Source organism: Cetorhinus maximus, chromosome 5 (assembly GCF_964194155.1).
Source record: "Cetorhinus maximus chromosome 5, sCetMax3.hap1.1, whole genome shotgun sequence".
Classification (NCBI taxonomy): Eukaryota; Metazoa; Chordata; class Chondrichthyes; order Lamniformes; family Cetorhinidae; genus Cetorhinus; species Cetorhinus maximus.
The window spans coordinates 115,236,752-115,258,705 of NC_135883.1; the positions used below are offsets into that span (position 1 = coordinate 115,236,752).

Consider the following 21,954-nt stretch of genomic DNA (forward strand, 5'->3'; position numbering starts at 1 on the left):
ACTCTGCTACGAGGTTGGGGCAAGTTCAGAAAGATAGCATGTATATCCTGTTTCCTGCTCCACACTCTGGGTAAAGATGTTTCTCTCAAATTCCCTTACGGATTTATTAGTGACTGTCTTATATTTATGACCTCTACTTTCAAATTCCCCACACATGGAAACATTTTCTCTATCTCCACCCCATCAAAAGCATGACCATTTATTTTGGAATGTTCATTATTATATTTTTAGTTTCTGGTTGTTTTCCGATCAGATCTTGGGAGTAAAAATCCCCATATATTCCCTGGTCTATGGTTCCCTGGACTATCTCCCTTTTAAAAAATAAGAATAAACATCAGTTGTCTGCCAGTCCAAAGTTTGAAATGCAAAGTTTGATGAACATTAAAATGACCTTGTTGGGTGTTATTCTCTGCACGCATGCCAAACAATACCCATCTTGGTGAATGTCATGACAAAGTGTGGTGGAAATGGAAAAGAACACTCCCACTTTTTAATGACACGATGTATATTTACATAAAGACACAGAAGTAGGTTGTGACACCCAACCAGTCAATCTGTAGGTGTTATCCTCCCCATGTACATCATTATCAGGCATTTCCAGGATGTGCAGAACAAATTAAATGTAAAATAAAACTTACCCTAATCCACCCTACAATGCACCTTAGCCTCACTTTGGAACAGTAGCCCAACTGAACCAAAGCTTATTTGTTCCACTTAACAGAGCAGCATTCTCTTGTCCTTTCTTGGCAAGATTGTCAATTTAGTTCTGAATACAGGGAACCTTTGTGCTGTGAACCAGCATCCACTAGGAACTGGGTTGAGACTGTCCAAATACATTTCACGTAGGATCTTTATAGCTGGAAGGAGCAAAAAGTTGTGTTCCTGTCAGTCTGGTTTTGGATTCAAGCCTTGATCCCAGAGGTGGCAGGTTTTAAACCACTTTAAGCAAAAAAAGCACCTTAGCAGTGATGAAATTGGTGCATCAACAGATACACTAATGAGGCAGGAGTACAATTCCCCACTCTCTCAGTTCCTGTTCTATGCAGTAGTAAAGTAGGGAACAACAACAAATAGGAATTGGAAAGTTATCTTCCTGGCAGTCCTGAACTCTCAGGTCAATTTAAGAGTTGCAAGGTCCTTGGTTTGATAAGACCATGAATCAGGGGAGTACACTTCAAAATAGGAAAACTTAAGAGCATAGGTCATTCAACTAAGAATCAAGTGATGAAAATAAATTTCAGGGTTGAAAATAATAAAGTGCAGCTGCAAATGACTTTTTCAAAAAAGATATTTTCTGTCACCCGTTAGACTTAAGTATGACCTGTAAGTAACACTGAATTTTGGCACAAAAATTGAGAGGCAATAGGACATTAATATTAAGGCTCACTTTCAACTTCCCTCACCATAAAAATTCTATTCCTTTGCAGTTTTCAAAATATGTTTATGTCAATTTCTTAAACAGGACATTATAAAGTAAACCTACAGAAGTACAGGTATATAAATTAGCTAACTCAAAGCTTTGAATAAATTAAATCTCTAATATTTCCATTTCTTCCAGAAACAAGATTAAAAATTACCCTTTATTACTCAGAACAAGCAAACTACATACAAATATTTCCTGTTTTACACACAGACCCGTATATTTTTGTTCTCGTGCCCTAATTTAAGCCAAGATATTCATACAATACAAACAAGTAGTTCTTCTCTTAAGTTCACACTGTCTTTTTCAAAATTAAGTCACGAGATTCAATCATTCCAGCAAACATACTTGCATTGGCTCTTGACAGAAATGGATTGTGAAAAGTGAATGATGCAGTTTGAGTGTTGTGACCTTTTGGAATTGCCTGTAGTAACATCTCCTCAGAGCCTTGTCTGAGAAAACATACATTATTGAAAACTATACAATAAGTTTGCTTATGCTTTGTGCGTTTCGTAAATAATTTATTTGAGGGTCCCCCCCCGCCCACCCACGGCCAGTACAATTATTAGAGTTATAATTAAGTCATGGATAATATTTACTATAAAGTAGAGAAATTATGGCCAGTTTTATGGTTTTCGAAACAGTTCAGCATAAGAGAAACAAATTATGAATATAATAAATATGTCAATTTACAAATCAAGCATTTTTAGAAAATCTTTACAAAGCTTTATGTTCTGTACTGGAACATCCATATTACGGTTGAAGGCCAAGCCTTTTAGAGTAGGAGTGAAAACAGTTTATTCTTTTGCAGAAAAAAAAAATCATTTGGCTCAGTTATTCGCACTGAAATTCATTTTCTCCCATACGAGGAGATAAAAACAAAACATTCATTGCAGTACCCGTTGCATTTGTTATTACCAAAATGGTCACAGCCTATGGTGTGGCAATGCTGCTTTGGTGGGTGATTTAAGGCTGGATCCCCAGTGCTGCCACGATTGGCCTGTTGACACTCTAAGCAAAGTTCGTTGTCACTGGATCTTACATAGTTGTTACAATAGTTCCTTGCACATTTAATCCTCTGGCCTTTCAACTCAATGCAGTCAGAAGGTTGATGTTGCGATGCATTCTGTAACAATATAGTTAAGGAAACAATCATTTCAGTCTGAATTCTGCAACAAGTACACAAAAAACAGATATGACATATTTTGTACATTTTCTCCCCTTCCTTCACCAGGTTTCAACCCCCGCATAAAAATGGAGCCAAAAGGACAAGCAAGTAGAATCAGCCTGTCCAATTTTTGTGATATCGGAGTGTACATCTTTAATTGCTTGTACAGAAAGATTCATTTTCTCTTTCTAAACGGTGATGACCTTTTTGCATTTAAGTCATAGAGGATGTAGTTTAAATGCTGCACATTATGGCAATTCCTCATTAATGTACCTTTCCACTTCCTTCTATTTCCAGGAAATTCAAAAAAAGATTCTGCTTCTGACCAGCAGTTTAGAACCAAAAGGGGAGATTGTGAAATTCCATAGATGTAGATTTTAATAACATTTATGATCGTGTGGTAATTCACTTCATTCTTCTGACCCACATGTTAATATTTTAAAAATATATTATATTTATGCTACAAAGTAAAAACGATATTAGTTACAATTTACTCAAAATGCTGAATTTCTCAAGTCTTGTGTACACATTTCTCAAACTTTATTGTACAGTGTAAAAATGTCTAGTATTATTCTCTCTTCATAGTCACCAAATTCTTTGGCCAAAACAAATTCTGTATTGGGGGAGTGGATCAGAGATTAATTAAGGTAGCATACAAATGTCCACGATTTGTAAATTGAGCTGTGCCATTGATGGACCAAGCAAACCAGAGCAACATCAGGATAGGCCAAGTAGTAGATTGTCTACTTGCCTGCACTTTTGGCTCAGGTATTTTGTGGAGAGACCTGATGAGGGACAGGTAGAAAATATGTACGAAAAAGTACAATTTGTGATATGGGAGTGTACATTTCGATTAAAAGTGTAATTTAAAATTCCAAAACCAACTGTATACATCACAAGCTACTTACAGTGCTGGAATGGCCTCTAGATGTTGCTTCGTTGTACCTTTGATATTGTGTATCTATAAAACATTTCTGGCAATATCCTTCGAAATGACTGTTTCCAAATGTGTTGCAGTCTTGACCTCGACAACTAGCCATATTCTGGAATCTGGGATCGGTTGGAGATGGTCGGTGAGAAGGCTGGACATTCCTTTGTGGTCTGTTCTGATTTACGGCAGAGGTTTCACCTTTCAGCGTTGAGAAAAAAAATGATTAAACATAGTTGCAACTACTTTGTTAAAAAAAACTCTCAAATAATGCAGCATTGTGCAACGTATAGTTATGGAAAAAAATTAAAGTACATACATTCTGAACAAATACAACCCTAATCTGTCACCTGGTACTCATTATTGTTTTGTATATAGCTTCTGGGAGGTGTTACAACAGAAAATTTTATAGGATATCAGAGTAGAACTAATGTTCACAGGCCTACGCCTTTCACTGGACAATAGAGGGCCACTTATAGACAAATATAATACATTGAATGAAGCCCAAGACAATATGAACAGATCTTCCCTTTTAAATTGAAGCACATTTTTGACCAAAAATCAGTCCAAAGGTGCTTTATCGGAAGGCATTCAGCATCAAAAAACAGAAGATTTCTATGGTGGCCTCACAGGACTCCCAACCCAAAAAAAAATTGGAAACATAATTATCAAAATTATAGATTTCATTATCGTAGAAAAATTCTTGAAATGTTTTCCTTAAAGGAAGAATCTTAGGGTCTTTGGCATTTATATCTACTTAAACCCGTGTGCTACTGACACCATACAAACTCATTGAATGTAAAAATTACAGTGTGGTATCAAAGTGAGGGATTTTAGTGTGTTTTTTGGAGTTTTCTCTGAAGATAGTTGAATGAACTAAAAGTTTAAGTGGAAATCAAAACTGATGCTATGAAATATGCAAATAGCGTTGGAATGGTAGAAAGGCACAGCAGAAATTAGGCACTCTTTCCGGTCCCAAATCTTTCAGGCAGCCAAAGTGATTTTACTTGGGGGGAAAAAAACCTGATTAAAAAAGGCCCGACTATAACAGCGATAACTAATAAGTTTTGAACAAGTGAACAACTTTTTCACAGCGCTATTCCAGAACTGAATTAGTCAAGATTAGTAAATACTTTCCAGTCAGCTGATGAATTTTGACATCAAATGCTCCCTTATACAAAGCCCATGAATCATTTATTTAAGCAAAGTACACAACTTACGGAGGTTTTTTCCATACTCAATAAAGCAGATGGTGCAGTAACCCTGGTGCTCTTTTGTTCCAAAGTAGTGGCACCCAGAGTTCTTGCATGGTTGGAAACTTTCTTTGGGCTCCTCAGGGATATGGGCGGCTCGATTCTTCGGTGTGCTTTCAGAAACCTGTGGCCCAGTGGAAGTCCATACATTAGAGGTCTGGCATTGATCAGAGGTTGATGGGTGACCCATATTCCTTGTAATTTGGCTCGGGTCTGAATGTGACCTCTCGTGACCTGAGCGCAAGGAGTTAGAGTCCTCGTGGGAGGATGAAGAGATTCCTTGAAATGTTCTTAACAAGCACATATTACACAATCCATTAACTGTCGTCAGAGTTTCCTGATGACATCTACTACATTGGGTGCATTCTTGTTGTAATGGATTACCAGCACCTTGTTTAGTCCTTGCATTCTCCCGGGATGAACCCGCTGTCTCGGAACTGGACTCTCTGTGACACAATGCTCTCAATTCAGAAGTCCTATTATCAATAATGTTGCCCGGCACTACTGTCCTTGTTTTAAAGCACTGCTCGCATAATCCATTGTGCTGTACGTTAAATGTAAAGGGGCAATTGGGAACCTTGCATTTCATGGCATTTGTCTCACTAAAGAGAGAAAGACTAGGTGCTGTTGGCGGTGCTGAGCGAGGTCGAGATGATCGTTCTGGTTCTGCAGGTGTTGTTGCAGTGATAACCAACTCAGTCCGAGGAGGACAGCATCCTTTCTTTTTCAGCTGCTCATGAGCTTTCACGGTGCGTTCAGTCTTTGTGCCCTTTGCCTGCTCAAAACACTCATGACAAAATGGTTTTGTCTCTATAGAACAGTAGAAAAGGCACCCATATGTGGCACATTTTTCTTCTATAAGTGACCCTTGGTATGCAGCACCTTTCATTTGGATCCCGTTGTGAGTGGGCCTACTGGTCTCAGCCAGACTCTGCTGCCACCTTTTGAATTCATGATTCACCAGCTGATAGTAATCCTCCACTAAATTCAAGTCTTCTGGAAGGTTGCCTTCATCCAACCTGAAACCATCAAAATACTACAGGTTTAAAATCTGTGCCATGTATACATCATAAAAAAAAAATAAAAATAAACCCACACTTATTCCTGTAGAAATGGAATTCTGCGTGTTTCTAATGTGGACCAAGCTACATTGTGGACATACTGGGAACCAGAAGTATATTCCATAAACTCCAGAAAAGCTGGTCTTCCAGCAAGAATTAGAAAAGCAAAAAATTATTTAGTAAGCTAGTGATGGAAAAAGCTTCAACATTCAACTGAAGCTTGCTGTACACACTCTTGAACGAGGTGCACAGCATTACTCAATTTGCATTGCACATCACTAAGAGCCTGAAGCACAACATTTAAAGTCAGAAATTAGTTTTAAAAGTTTGCAAGAGAAATCTTGCATCAGAAATTACTATGCATTTCTTCCCATTTCTGGAGTCAGTTTTAATTCTCAAGATGGAAATAACTACACATTAGTAATTTAAAAAAAATTAACCATATACTAGATACCACAGCAGCCGTTTAAGACTCCCTTGGTGTTTCAATTTTGATTTTGTTTGACTGGAAGTGTTGGAACTGATTACACAGTCGAGTGCCATTCTAACAAACGTGCAATTTTGCTTCACAAAATGCAGTCACAAGCAAAAATGAAGTATGCTCCTAACCAACAAGTAGCACTGATAAGAAACAAGGTGTGATTAATTAATAAGACAACTATTTTACCTAGCAGCTTTAATTAAGTGAGTGGTACCAAACTCCAGCCCCTGGACTGGTATTTCAACCAGATTGAAGTACTCCTCCAGCAGCCTGGCTTTATTTTCCTCTTCTTTTGGTATTAAAAAGTGCACCATGAAATCTTCAAATCGCCTTCTTCCATTGTGGACCAATGGAACAGCACGGATTTCTGTTTGAGCATAACAGTTTACATTAAACAATATGTTCTGAGCACTTTCCTGTGGAACAAAGATGCATGTTGTGCAGATTTGTGGAAACTACAGGTCAGAATTATACACACACTGTGCGAGCAACAAATGAGTAATGGATTAGCCACAATAATGGATTCAACTAACACAGGATGGATCAATTAAGTATCACATGCTTACCCTTCATTGCTGGCCCAGGTGGGGTTTTTAAAAAGAACCAAACAGGAAATGGCGAAACTCTTGATAAGAATCTCAAGCAACTATTTTATCTCTAGGTCACCTTTATCAGTCTTAGATTGTGAAATTCTGTACATTACAGCTTTTAAAATGAAAGCATCAGCTGATAGAAACCTTAGCCCTGAAATATCTCAGCCTCCTGGGCCCATCTAATTTTGTGTTAGATTTAATTACATCAAGACCCTTACTCCCTTTTTCAGCCTGAGAAGTTCTAGCCACCATTATGTATTTTCCCTCATTTCTATATCTGTAATGCTAGACTCAAGTGGGTGCTTGGGAAACCCTGGAATCAGCATTGCTGCACACTATTAGAGACAATTTACCATTTTAAATGGCCAGTTTGGGCAATACAATTGATTTTGTGGTATTTCTAGATCAGGCAAAAGTAGGAAGAAGGCATTTTAAGCATTTTATTTTCAATCTTCTGCATAGCTGCTGAACCAGTAATAAAGAGGTATGGACTAATACTCCCGAGGCCATGCGTGGAATAAAATATAGTCCCTGCCGCAATGGTGGGACCTGTAGTGGGTGGGGAACTGGTTTGCTCTGTCAGTGGGCTTTGAATCTCACTGCAGTAGTTTGAAAATTAATGATATATTTAAAAAAACAGTAAAATGAAAGTGACCATGAAGCTATCAGGTTGCCATAAAGGCCCAATTGGTTCACTCATGTCCTTCCACTGTCATAACCTAGTCTAACCTAAATGTGACTCCAGACCCACACTACTCAGCATGACTCTTAATTCCCCCCACCCCTGCGTTTGGCCATCTCCAGGTAGAACTGCAGAGGTAGAGGAGCAGGCTGCCAACCTGAACCCCCCAAGTAAGATATCTGTATCTGGGTGCAGGGCTATAAAGATGGTGAGAAAAACTTTTAAAAAACCCTAAAATGTAGCTATACCAACAAAACAAGAAAGATAGCTTGATATGCTGAAAAGACTGCTGCATATTTTCAACATTTTCTGTCTTTGTTTAGCTTTCCAGGATTTCCAGGTTTTTCTTTTCATTTCTACACGTGCATACAAATAACATAACAACAACGGAGCAGTTTTGATAAATGAGATGTTAACTTAGATTGATTTAAAGAGAAATATAACATTACATACCTGGACTCCTGTCATTGATGGTGACAAGTGGAGAAAAATGCTGCGTGTCATAGCCCAGTACTATGGGATATTTGTAGCATTCTTTTGCTGGCCAATGCAGCGGCAGGTAAATTCCTCCAAAATGCAAGGGAGCCAAACTTGTGTTCGTGCCGAAGCTTCTCAGCATTGTGTCTGTTGAAAGGAATAATTGCTTGTTAAAGACAACTTTGTAAGAGGGAGTTTCACTCTGTAGAGATGATTTAGGAACTTTTGTGTTTTGAAAGTTTAAGATTTTAAGTGAAATCTCAAAGGGGTGATCCACATACTGCCAAATCGGTGTTGGCTTGGATACAATACTGATTGCATTTTTGTGATTACCATGAAGATCAAAATTCTGACCTTTCAATTCTGTTCCCGTCTATGTATGAATGGATTATGCTGAAATGAAGTTGGCGACACTGCAGTGTGAATCAACCCTGAACACAGGCCAGGGGTCAACAAGCATGTTTTTGTTACTCCCCACTTATCATCTTTCCTTTTTAAAAAAAAGGAAACTAATGTCACTTCTGACATTTGTGCCTGATGTGTAGGGAATGCACGTAACGCAACTACCTAAAGTCCAACAAGTGACAGTTTGCTTTAAGCCACAATATAAACTTTAAAAAAAGCCTAAATCATTGTCAAGGCAATGTAAACAATAAGCAATTGTCCCAACAGCGATAATGTGGAGATGCACATGACATCTTTTACAGGCATCCATTTATTTTGATGAAAATGAAGAAATGGCAGCCATACAATCAGCCACACAAGTCCCTACCCAGTTGTGTTTTCCATCTACAATAAGAATATTTGCATCCGATGAAGGATTAGCTTACTTTTAAACTTCCCATGCATGTCCAACATGCAGTAATTTATTCTTATCAATATTTTGTGCATGAGCTTTTATTTTTGTCAAACACTCACCAGCAATAACAATTATTGGTCTTTTAAGGATATTGGCAAGAACAAAAATATGGATTTCCTCTAATGAATCGAAAGGTAGCCCAGGCTGGCCAAAATGTGAAGTTACAGATGACATTTCTACCACTTTCTCCCATTCTTCATCCCAGTTCTGCAGAAGAAATGAATTATTGTTAGAAATAACAAAAAAAATATATTATGGAGCAAAATCACTGGAATGGTTGATGTCCAAAACTTCAACTGCATTCTTAGGTACAGTATCTCATCATTAAACATTAACTTATTCAGTGTTCAGTGTAACTAAGTTAACTTTTTTTTCCCCCCCCAAAAGCATTACTACCAAACAAATTAGTATTATTGTAGATGATTTTGAAGCAAATATTGAAAATGCCTTATTCACCTTGGTGTCATAGCGGAGGCCCGTGGCTTCAAACTCTTGTGATCGGACACATTCGACCTGCCACCGTAGTTTGAAGTTCCTTGTATCTGTTTCTTTCAGAGCTCCCCATAGTGTTTTGCGAAGGATAAGATCAATGTCCTGAACTCCCCACATAAACTGGGATGTGGCATGCAGCAGGCAGTTTCCATCACCTGAGACAGAAACAAATTGGGGAGAGCTCAAATTAATCCAAGTTTTATATACAAAGCAGAAAGCAGTAAATTACGAACAAATGTTTGTAGCCATTAAGTGAAAAAAAAACAAATCACATCTTGTCTTCAAATTAATACATTGCTTGGTTTTAATTTGAAAAAAATGGTAATATGGCCTCTAGCTACATTAGGCAATATATGTTTAATGTCAGAGAGCCCATTCAAGAGTCATCTGCTGTTCATTCAATTGTGGGCCAGCCAAAAGAACTGTTATTTTGTCAAAATGCAAATCCAAGTTATTGTTTATTGCTGTAGCAATCAGAAATGTCAGCAGTGTACAAATCCCCAGAATTCATCTGAAGGCACAAAATTTAACCACAGAATAAAAATATCACTCAAAATGGAATTATTTCCAGGAACTTTCTCACTATCTTTTCTGGCACACTATTGACCCAGTTGAGCCTGCTGCACTTGGAAGTTGCGGATCATTCTTTCTGGTGGATGAAGGGGAGATGGAAAATCCATTTTTGGGAAAATAAAGCAGCAGGGATTCCAGTGCATCTATCAGTGTCCTTTGTGCTGCCTGAAAATTTGAGTCAAGTTTCAGGTTACTTATTCATTCCACCCTTGAGCAAAAGCCCAGTGATTCTGAGCAGGATGGCAAGAGTGTCAACCCAATTTAAAACAGGTGGTGTAATGATTGAGGGTGGATTGCAAATAGTACAAAGACAAATTAAGGCACAAAGCCATTCTGATGACAGACAGAGTTGAAAGGCCTAACCTAAATGATCACTCATATATGATGCAGCTTAATGCAAAATATTAACTGTAGAGTCTGTTGTATAAGTTACACCTTCCTACTAAATACGAGAGATGATTTAAAAGGCAACAGTTTATATACAAGGGTTTACACCAGAGGCTGGTAACAATCAGACATAACATTCATCACTTGAGGTAGAGTCAATATTTTTGGATGCATGGCATTGCATCTTTGTTAAATTAGCAGTTTCACACAGAGATAATGCCAGCGCGACCTGTTTGGGGCAATAAAAATATGGGGGTATATGCAGTTTTGAGTAGTGTGTCCTGCTGACATTGACCAACTGCCCATAGTGCTGGCAGGGGCCAGGTCCATTTTGAGGATGGGCTTCACTAACCTTTTACTGAGGGGCTGTAGGTAGAAAATGAGCACCCCAAAAGGCCTGCCATCTCTGGCCATCGCGACAATCAGGCTGCCCAGCCCACCTCCAGGACCAGAAGTACAAGGAATTGGGACGGAAATTGGGTAATATTCATGTCATCTTTTGCCTAATTGCACTCATGTGAAATGCGTGGGGATATTTTACTCCATTAAAGATGCTATATAAATGCAAGTTACTGTTGCTACAGTCACCTTGAACAAGAGAAAGCCAGGCCACTGCCCTCTGTTCTTTATTGACACACCTAAAACGCAACACATCAATACCAAGGCAAAAAGAGGAGCTAGACTGGGTTGTGTCTGACGAAATGCTCATTATTGACCTCTCAAAAGCCCTGTAGATATCGGAGAGGTTAAGTCTAGAGGATGGTGGAATGCTCACCACCTACCTGATGGGTATAGTTACAACAGTCAAGAAGCTTTATATTCTCCAGCATAAAGCTTGAATGATGTCCATGCCACTGGACTCAATATCTATCAACATACTGTGGCTGCAGGCTGTAATGTAGTAACTCACCATAGTCACTTCAACAGCATCTGCTACCCATATAACCATTACCAAGCACGCATGCAGGTGCAGCAAGCAGTTAAGGAGACAAATGGTTTGTTGGCCTTCATTGCAAGAGGACTGGAGTACAGGAGCAAGGATGTCTTACTGCAAATGTACAGGGCCTTGGTGAGACCACATCTGGACTACTGTGTGCAGTTTTGGTCTCCTTGCCTAAGAAAGGTATATTTGCCATAGAGAGAGTGTAGCGAAGGTTCACCAGGCTGTTTCCTGGGATGGCAGGATTGTCGTCTGAGGAGAGATTGGGCCGACTAGTTCTGTATTCACTGGAGTTTAGAAGAATGAGAGGGGGATCTCACTGAAACGTATAAATTTCTGACAGGGCTGGACAGAATGGATGCAGGGGTGATATTTCCTCTAGATGGTTGGTCTAGAACAAGGGGTCACAGTCTAAGGATGGAGGTCGGCCATTTAGGACTGAGATGAGAATAAACTTCTTCACTCAGAGGCTGGTGAACCTGTGGAATTCTCTACCACAGAAGGCTGTGGAGGCCAAGACACTGAATACGTTTAAAAAGGAAATAGATAGGTTTCTAGACTCATCAGGGGGCATGGGGAGAGCGCGGGAGTATGGCACTGAGATAGAGGATCAGCCATAATCATACTGGCAGAGCAGGCTCGAAGGACCGAATGGCCTACGCCTGCTTCTTTCTTTTCCATGGCCAAAATTTTTTGCTCGGTGTGTGGGCACGTGTCGGCACGCTCGAGCTTAAAATGACGCACGATGCCGTCAGGTGAGCATCCCAATATCATCGCGCACTCACGCGATATTTCAGTTGGCGGGCACGTGGAGTCGGCAGCGCGCCCGCCAACAATTAACAGGCCTGTTAAGGCCATTAAATAAATAATTAAATGCAATTTTTTGCTGCCCCAATCAGCCAGGCAGCCTTTCGATCTATGAAACCTCATCCACGGGTGGGATGGGGTTTTCAACAGGAATTAAAAATAAAATAAAAATGTTGAAATCTCATTTATAACATGTCCCTGCTCAGAGTCACATGAGGGGATGTTTTTAACATTTTTAAATTCTTTATTTATGTTTTTAAAAATCTTCAGTTCCCTGAGGCAGCTCTATGTTTTCAGGGAGCTTTCAGTGCGTGCACCTGTGCGCAAAAGTCTGCGCTCACCCCCCACCCCCACCTCAGTCACACACAATCCTAAATTGCATATACACTGCCACTCTTTCACTATCATTGGGTCAGAAATGTCTCCAAACACCACTGAGAGGGAACCATCCCTACAAGGACAGTGCAGTTCAAGAAGCCCATTGTCACCTTCTTAAGGCATCTAAGGTGCAATAAATGCAGCTTTTGCCTGCTGCTTTTGCCCAGGTCACCATATCACAAGAAAAATGAATTTATAAAACTGAGACTAATTCATTTTCATTTAACTGGTGCTATACCTGTTTGACTGGTTTGGTGCAAAATACAGAACAATTCCATTCTCCACTAACGGCACCACCCAGTCTAATGAGAACCAAATTAGGAAACACCCAGTTTAGCCAAATAAACCCTTAATCTAACAAGAAAATCATTTGTCAAGCATGGTATGCACCTATCAAAGAATTTGAAATTTTCTCGGCACCTATGAAATGATAATCCTGACATTTTTTCAGATTAACACACTAAGGATGTCATAATTGTAATCCACAGGATCCTGTAGATTCACATCATACTACCATTCACAGACTGTTGGACGGTACCTCCAATAATCTTGGTTTACAAAGACAAGTAATAGCTGGTTGGTTGATAAGACAACCTGTCTCATCTCAAAGTGTCTAACTTTTCTTTCTCCAAATCGCAATCTATAATCTCCCAAGGTACAGTCCCCCATAAATCAGATTTTAGGGATAGCATGTATCATTAGAGCCTCTGTCCCTTGAATGGAACAATGTCCAATAGTGAAATACACAAAAGTTCAGGTCACCCAGCATTTAATTGTTGCTCAGTCACAGAACTTCACAAACTGTTCTGCTGTAAGGTTCTGTTCCAGATTAGAGAAACTCAGCATTACAGAACCAAAATGTTCTCCATCTGTAACAAGGTTTGGTATTTGCAGTGTGATACGGCTGCATGGTGACATAGCATTTTTAATATATTAAAATAATGAATTTTTGCCCTTTATTCCTTCTACACTACAAAGGTTCTGTGTGATATGCTCTTCCCGCTTCTTGCACTCCTGAACTCATCACTTACTGGTATCTGATGTAATTTAATTTTCATGCCCTGAGAAAGAGTATGAAATTTCTACAAAGATAAAAACAAAAAGCTAAAAGCTACTGCGGATGCTGGAAATCCAAAACAAAAACAGAATTACCTGGAAAAACTCAGCAGGTCTGGCAGCATCGGCGGAGAAGAAATCAGTTAACGTTTCGAGCCTTCATGGCCCTTCGGCAGAACTGAAGCATAGTTAGGAGAAGGGAGAAATATAAACTGGTTTAAGGTGGGGGGTGGGGGGAAAGAGACGTTGAGGGTGTGGTGATTGTGGAGATGAGCAGATAATCAAAAGATGTCACAGACAAAAGGGTCAAAGAGGTGTTGAAGGTGGTGATATTTGTCTAAGAAAAGTGCTAATTAAGAATGGAAGACAGGATATTCAAAGTACAGCTCTAGTGGGGGTGGGGTGGAAAGACTAACAAGGTTTTAGTTTTAGATTTAAAAATAATGGAAATAGGTGGGGAAAGAAGAATCTATATAAATTATTGAAAAAAAAAGGGGGGGGGAGAAACGGGGTGGGGATGGGGGGGAGGGGGAGTTTAAGATCTAAAGTTGTTGAATTCAATATTCAGCCCGGAAGGCTGTAAAGTGCCTAGTCGGAAGATGAGGTGCTGTTCCTCCAGTTTGCGTTGGGCTTCACTGGAACAATGCAGCAAGCCAAGGACAGACATGTGGGCAAGAGAACAGGGTGGAGTGTTAAAATGGCAAGCGACAGGGAGGTTTGGGTCTTTCTTGCGGACAGACCGCAGGTGTTCCGCAAAACGGTCGCCCAGTTTGCGTTTGGTCTCTCCAAAATAGAGGAGACCGCATTGGGAGCAACGAATGCAGTAGACTAAGTTAGGGGAAATGCAAGTGAAATGCTGCTTCACTTGAAAGGAGTGTTTGGGCCCTTGGACGGTGAGGAGAGAGGAAGTGAAGGGGCAGGTGTTGCATCTTCTGCGTGGGCATGGGGAGGTGCCATAAGTGGGGGTTGAGGAGTAGGGGGTGATGGAGGAGTGGACCAGGGTGTCCCGGAGGGAACGATCCCTACGGAATGCCGTCAGTGGGGGTGAAGGGAAGATGTGTTTGGTGGTGGCATCATGCTGGAGTTGGCGGAAATGGCGGAGGATGATCCTTTGAATGCGGAGGCTGGTGGGGTGATAAGTGAGGACAAGGGGGACCCTATCATGTTTCTGGGCAGGAGGAGAAGGCGTGAGGGAGGATGCGCGGGATATGGGCCGGACACGGTTGAGGGCCCTGTCAACGACCGTGGATGGAAAACCTCGGTTAAGGAAGAAGGAGGACATGTCAGAGGAGCTGTTTTTGAAGGTAGCGTCATCAGAACAGATGCGACGGAGGCGAAGGAACTGAGAGAATGGGATGGAGTCTTTACAAGAAGCGGGGTGTGAGGAGCTGTAGTCGAGGTAGCTGTGGGAGTCGGTAGGCTTGTAATGGATATTGGTGGACAGTCTATCATCAGAAATTGAGTCAGAGAGGTCAAGGAAGGGAAGAGAAGTGTCAGAGATGGACCATGTGAAGATGATGGAGGGGTGGAGATTGGAAGCAAAATTAATAAATTTTTCCAGGTCCCGACGAGAGCATGAAGCAGCACCGAAGTAATCATCGATGTACCGGAGAAAGAGTTGTGGGAGGGGGCCGGAGTAGGACTGGAACAAGGAATGTTCCACATACCCCATAAAGAGACAGGCATAGCTGGGGCCCATGCGGGTACCCATAGCCACACCTTTTATTTGGAGGAAGTGAGAGGAGTTAAAAGAGAAATTGTTCAGTGTGAGAACAAGTTCAGCCAGACGGAGGAGAGTAGTGGTGGATGGGGATTGTTGGGGCCTCTGTTCAAGGAAGAAGCTAAGGGCCCTCAGACCATCCTGGTGGGGGATGGAGGTGTAGAGGGATTGGACATCCATGGTGAAGAGGAAGCGGTTGGGGCCAGGGAACTGGAAATTGTTGATGTGACGTAAGGTGTCAGAGGAATCACGGATGTAGGTGGGAAGGGACTGGACAAGGGGAGAGAGAAGGGAGTCAAGATAACGAGAAATGAGTTCCGTGGGGCAGGAACAGGCTGACACGATCGGTCTGCCAGGACAGTTCTGTTTGTGGATTTTGGGTAGGAGGTAGAAGCGGGCCGTCCGAGGTTGGGCGACTATCAAGTTGGAAGCTGTGGGAGGAAGATCTCCAGAGGAGATGAGGTCAGTGACAGTCCTGGAAACAATGGCTTGATGTTCTGTGGTGGGGTCATGGTCCAGGGAGAGGTAGGAGGAAATGTCTGCGAGTTGACGCTCAGCTCATCTCCACAATCACCACACCCTCAACGTCTCTCTCCGCCCCCCCCCCACCTTAAACCAGTTTATATTTCTCCCTTCTCCTAACTATGCTTCAGTTCTGCCGAAGGGCCATGAAGGCTCGAAACGTTAACTGATGAAATTTCTACATTGTTCAGTCCCCTTTTAAACCTTAACCTGGAGCTAGCTAATTACTACTTCCTGAGTTACATTTATTGGAATTTTTTTTTATCCTTTTAACTTTGGTTGTATGCTGCACAAAGTACCTTGGTCCTTAATTTTAAAAAAGCAAAAATGACAGAGACTTGTCTTCTGGAGCCCAATTATCATTGTCAAACTATTCAGTAGTCCGCACCTGTCAGGAAATCACACTTCTAAGAGAAAAGTTTCATGATAGGGAGCGAACCCTTAGCTCAGTGGTAACATTTCCATCACTGGGTCAGTCGGTGCAGACTTCAAACCCCATTGCAGAATGTCCCAGTCAGTAGAGTGTGCAGCACTGTCTCTGAACATCCAGTGCGGATGGATGAACCCCAAACGCCATTAGGCTGTGGGAACCCACAAACCCTACCTGTAACTAACTAGTCTCTTGGCTAGTACAACGATTTTTATAGCCATGGAAGGAGTGTTCACATTGCACAGCCTGTTATGAATCATTCCACTACTCTCCAAAGTGTAAAGATATGAAAACAGCATAATCCAGAGCAAGAAGCACTGCAATATAGACTTGGTTCTTCTCATGCCTAGTGGCATGAGGCAAACAAAGCACATGCTTACGTCCGTTCCCCTGGCTAGTTGTTTTTTTCCCTCGGAAAAGGGTGCCAGAGGTTATAGATTGAGGGGGCACCACTCTGCATCAAGCGTGGCCGACCAGGAGACTCTCCCACTCTTACCACCTGCCATCAGGTATGTTGGAAGGATTTACAGGTTGATAATCAACCTATTTGGCTACATTATGAACGCACCTTCCATAGCCATCAAGTCCTGGGGTGGGACTTGAAACCAGAGTTTCTGGCTCAGAGATAGGGATGGGTTGTCTTATGAGGAAAGATTGGACAGACTGGGCTCGTTTCCACTGGAGTTTAGAAGAGCAAGGGGTGATTTGATTGAAGTATATAAGACCCTGAATGGCCTCGGCAAAGTGGACGTGGAAAGAATGTTTCCTCTTATGGGTAAGTCCAGAACTAGGGGGCAGAGTTTTAAAATTAGGGAGTCGCCCTTTTAGGACAGAGATGAGGAGAATTTTTCTCTCTCAGAGGGTTGTGTAACTTTGGAATTTTCTGCCTCAGAAGGTGGTGGAGGCAGGGTCATTGAATATTTTTAAGGCAGAGGTAGATAGATTCTTGTTAGGCAAAGGAATCAAAGGTTATCGGAGTTAGATGGGAATGTGGAAATCAAAACACAAGGTGATCAGCCATGATCTTATTGAATGGTTCGAGGAGCCGAATGGTCTATTCCTGTTCCTATTTCTTATGTTCTTATGTAACATGCCACAAGACCCCCATAATGCAATATAAAACTGGCCAAAATGCAACTCGCCTTCATTGGGAGGCAAATGTTTATTTCAGATATGGGTTAGTTCACAATGGACCAAATTGTTACCTCGTGTTCAGGCAACATTCATTCATAACATATTTTCCACTGGCGAAATGCAATATCAAATTGGAAAGCAGAACCTAATGTCAGGAAGAGTTGGTTTAAGAAAACTACTATACATAACTGCATTGAGGCAGTTTACAATTTCTCTAATTCAGAATGCTCAATTTACCGCACTTGGAGTTTTCAGTAACCATGAATTATAAAAGACTGAGTGTGCCATTTTGGGCTTGTTGGTAGCACTTTAGCCAGAAGCAGAAGATTGTGGGTTGAAGCCCCACTACATGTTTGAGCAGGCTGACACTCCAGTGCAGTACTGAAGATGTGTTGCATTTTCAAAGGTATTTTCGGATGGAACATTTAAAAGGTCCTATGGTATCATTTGAAAAAAAGAGCAAGGAGTTTTCCCCAGTGCTCTGGCCAACATTTCTGTGATATCTTGTGTGCAAACAAGCAGCTCTGTTAGCCTACAGAAGAACAGTGGCTGCACTTCAAAAGTAATCCAAAAGTAAATTTAAGTTCTTTCTTGTCATGACTAAAGATTTAGAGACACTATTACTTTACAAAGGTTAGCATTACTTTTTTTAAACTGCAATAATCAACAATTATCCCTCCTATCAGAGGGAGAACATTGTAAACATCATTGAGAAAGGAAAATTCTGGAAATGCTTAGCGGGTCTGGCAGAATCTGTGGAGAGCATCAGAGTTAACAGATCGGATTTTCCCCACAGGCTTTGGAACCCGATGCCAAGCCCAATATATGTGAGTTTAAAGGTCTTGAGCCTTGCATTCATGAAACTATTGATCCTCTAACAGATTCTCGTCATTGGTGTTTTTGTTCTTGTGGTAAAACAAAGTACATTAACATTTGTATTCTTAATAAAATGCTTTACAAAATGTTTACATTGCCACACAGAATGATTATTAGAAGGTTGCCCTCATAAGAAACTTTATGGAAGTCAAATGGCACTTGGTGCCCGATCAAGTAACACGTGGACCAATTCACACAAAAAATTCTAGCTCAAATCTACATATAGCTTACATGCAAAACCTATTCTCATTCCAACAATAATCAGAAAACTAGTTTTCTGTTTGATTCATCTGTAATGTTTCAGTGGGGCGGAGCCGAAAAGGGGGGAGAAAGAGAAAGGAAAAATAAAACTGAGGCGGGTGTTATAACCAGATCTAACCTACTTAGATATGGAACCTCACTAAAAAAGGCACTAAAATGAATCACTAGGGAATGCACAGAGTTTGATGTTCAGACTTCCTTTTTAAGAATGGGCCATGTAAAATTCCCTATATAATCTATGGAATTTCCAAATGAGTAGCAGTTTGACTAATACTGCATGCAGTCAGTCGCCAGTACTCTTCTGCAACGTGTAGCTGTCTGAGCCCTATTTTATGAAGTGGAATTTCCAAGTGGGTGTGGTTGGGGAGTTTGGGTACTTGGAATGTTTATGCACTACACAAGTAAAATTTGATTCAACCAATAGCTGTTGGGGCTTTTAGGGGAAGTTTTGATTTTAACAGACTCCTACACTCTTCCCCATTTACTATATTTTCACATCCCCAGACACGTCAGCACTGAATCACCGAAAACACCTAAATTTCTGAACGTAGTCTGTGCATACTCTGTTAGCAAATAACTCATGGAAAAAATAAACATCAATTCAAAAGTAATTTTGGTCTTCACACTGGAGACATATGGCTATAATTGTTCATGAAGAGTATTTTGGCTACAATGCTGAAACTGTCTTTAGGCAGCATTTACTACTTGGCTTCTTAAACTGAAAATGAAACTCTGCATCAGAGAGCTCTAGAAAGTTTGAATTAATTTCAAATTTCTTTCAAAAACCGCATTGTTCATTAGCATCATGTAGAACTGAATGTCCTATTATCAGTCCACAATGAAGGAACAATGCACTTGTTAAGATTCAGGTGCTGTGGTGATTTTTAAATATTAAATTATGAAATGCATTGTACAATTTCTGCAATTTTTCATATCTGAAGAACTGTTCAAATTTTAAATCATTTTGGTGAATGTACAACCATATAATAACCAACTGTTGAAACACCTTTTTAAACAATTCCAAACATTTTATATGCATTTTACGTACAGCAATTTAACTTTGAGCGGAGTTTCTATTGTGTGTTTTAAAAAAAAACATATCCAATCTTAAAATAACATTTTCGAAGAAAAAGCAACAAAATTGAAAATTATACACTATTGTTGACTTCATTAAAAATCAAATCAGACGACAATAGAAAATTGGCTCCTGCAGCAATCTGCCTGTTCATTTGCTTGGAAATCAAATTATTACTTACACCAGAAAATATGCCCACTTTGGAAATATGAAATATTAGATTCGGAATGAAAAATTAAAACTATAGACTATTTGTCTATTTTACAGCTAACTCCACTGTGGTGAAAATTGCCACTGGAATTGTTATGGATTTAAACATCATGTGTAGACATTGTATGATATCCGTAAAATAGATGTTACAGTTTTAATAACCAAATTATGATAGACAATGTTCACTCTTTCATTTAATATTGAGGTGCTAATAACTAGACCTTATTCCCATTGACAGATAATGGCTGACTAACTCTATTTACCTCATTCTGCGTCAGATATTTTGTTTGTGTAGTAAAGTATTTAAGTATTAGAAAGCATATATTCTCCTTCCAACAATCAGTCTAATGTACAATCAAGAATATCGTCCCTATAAAGGTATTTTTTTAAAAGTTATATAGATTAAAGACATAACACTGTTCTTTTAAAGTTGTCATATTAGAAAATGCGCCAACTCTTACCGTTTGTCTTCAAAGGCACAAGTTTCTTGACCTCTTTGCACCAGTTGAGGTTCCTGTTTTGTTCTAGGGCAGTCTGTTGGGCCCTATCGAATAGAGCCTCTTGGATTTTAGTCCTGAACTGAGGGCTGTAATGACTCAGGCGGAACAGCTCCACCGTGTACCTGTGGAGGTTCTTGAAATGGTGAATCAAACCATTGCTGCAGACCGGCTTGACCAAGTCATTGGAGATCCTCTCCCTGAGTCTCACCGTCTTCGTCAAGTTACTGGCGAAGAGAAACTGAGGCAACAAACTGCCTTCAGCTGCCATCTTCAGCGCACCCTGCGGCGGATGATCAAAGTCAGGGAGTCAGCACTTGTTGATTACACTGAGACACAGCCAGAAGCAAATTTCACAACGTTCAGACATTGGAAAAAAATATTCAAACATGCTGCAAAATAACACAAACCAAAGCAGACAAAATAAAACATTTGCCGTTTGCAAATCAGAAATAATTAACATTTACCGGTTCAGTTGGGTTTCAGCCCCTTTCGCTCGGACTTATTGAGAAGTGTCTGGACCCCCTCCTTTGCTCAATTTAACTGCAAAGTTGCTCCAGACTTCACTCGCATTACACTGAGCTCAATCTGCAGACGCTCTTCCCCAACTTGGCAAAAGTCAGAAGACAGAAACAAGATGGGGAGGGAAAACACGCCGGGACTTTCCAGTGGGGATTTCCAGTTTCGAATCTCAGCCGGCTACCAACAGAAAGAGAGTAGCGGAGCCCTGCTCAGCGACTGCAGTGTGACTCATCCACTACAGGGCTGTGCAGCATTGATCTGCAAATAGCTTGTAACCCTTTCCTCTCCCAGTCCCTCCTTAAAGTCGTCTGTTCAATTTATCTTTTCTGCGTAAAATCTCATGCCACTTTTTAAAAATCTATTTTAGATAGAAAAAAAACACCGTCAAGGATATCTAAATACTCCGCGGCATTAATTTCAGACTGCAGTGTAGCTGTCTAGAAGCCGGGGATGTGGCAAGGTTAGATACTTAAAACACATAGGCGCTGCTCCCAGTGCAAGGAACTTTCACATAATGCAATCAAATACGTTCGGCCCACTTTTGGTCATTGGTCTAGAGGAAACTTAGTTGCCTCATCACAGTATTGAGCTGGCTCATGAATTGCTTTGGGGTTTATGCTGCCACTAAAAAGGCTGGGAAATGTGTGAATTGCTCCTGCAGTGGGACACAATGGGCCGAATGGCCTCTTTACGTGTTGCAACTGGAAGTTTCTTCCAGTCATTGATCCCTTCGTGTGAAGAAATTCTGCCTGTCATAGGAACATAGGAATAGGTGTAGGTCAATTAGCTAATGGGCCTGTTCCATCATTCAATAAAATCATGGCTGATCCATGACCTAACTTTGACTTTACTCCTTGTCCTTTATTACTTTTGATTAATCGAAATCTATCAAACTTAGATTTAAAATTAACAATTGATCCAGCGTCAAGTGCCCTTTTGCAGAAGGGAGGTCCAAACCTCTACCACCCTTTGCATGTAACTTCACTCTTGAGAGACCTGCCTCTACTTTTAGGCTATTCCCCTAGTCCTAGATTCCCCAACCAGCAGGAATAGTTTCTCTATATCTAACCTATCACTTCCCCTTAATTCTTGAAAAGTTTGATCAAATCTCCCCTTCACCTTCAAAATTCCTGGGAGTGCAACACTAGTTTA

General features: G+C 40.6%; 1 protein-coding gene across 1 annotated transcript; it reads right to left on the reverse strand.

Annotated features, from left to right (window-relative positions):
• Positions 1–1,561: 1,561 nt before the first annotated feature.
• Positions 1,562–20,885, reverse strand: tnfaip3 (tumor necrosis factor, alpha-induced protein 3). The gene is made up of 9 exons (XM_078542331.1): positions 20,748–20,885; positions 20,245–20,563; positions 9,379–9,569; positions 8,982–9,129; positions 8,040–8,210; positions 6,498–6,678; positions 4,737–5,788; positions 3,497–3,717; positions 1,562–2,546 (listed from the first exon to the last, which is right to left on the reverse strand). The coding sequence occupies exons 2-9, from the start codon at positions 20,549–20,551 to the stop codon at positions 2,271–2,273; spliced, it is 2,547 nt and encodes an 848-aa protein (XP_078398457.1). The 5' UTR covers positions 20,552–20,563; positions 20,748–20,885; the 3' UTR covers positions 1,562–2,270.
• Between the last annotated feature and the right edge of the window lie 1,069 nt (positions 20,886–21,954).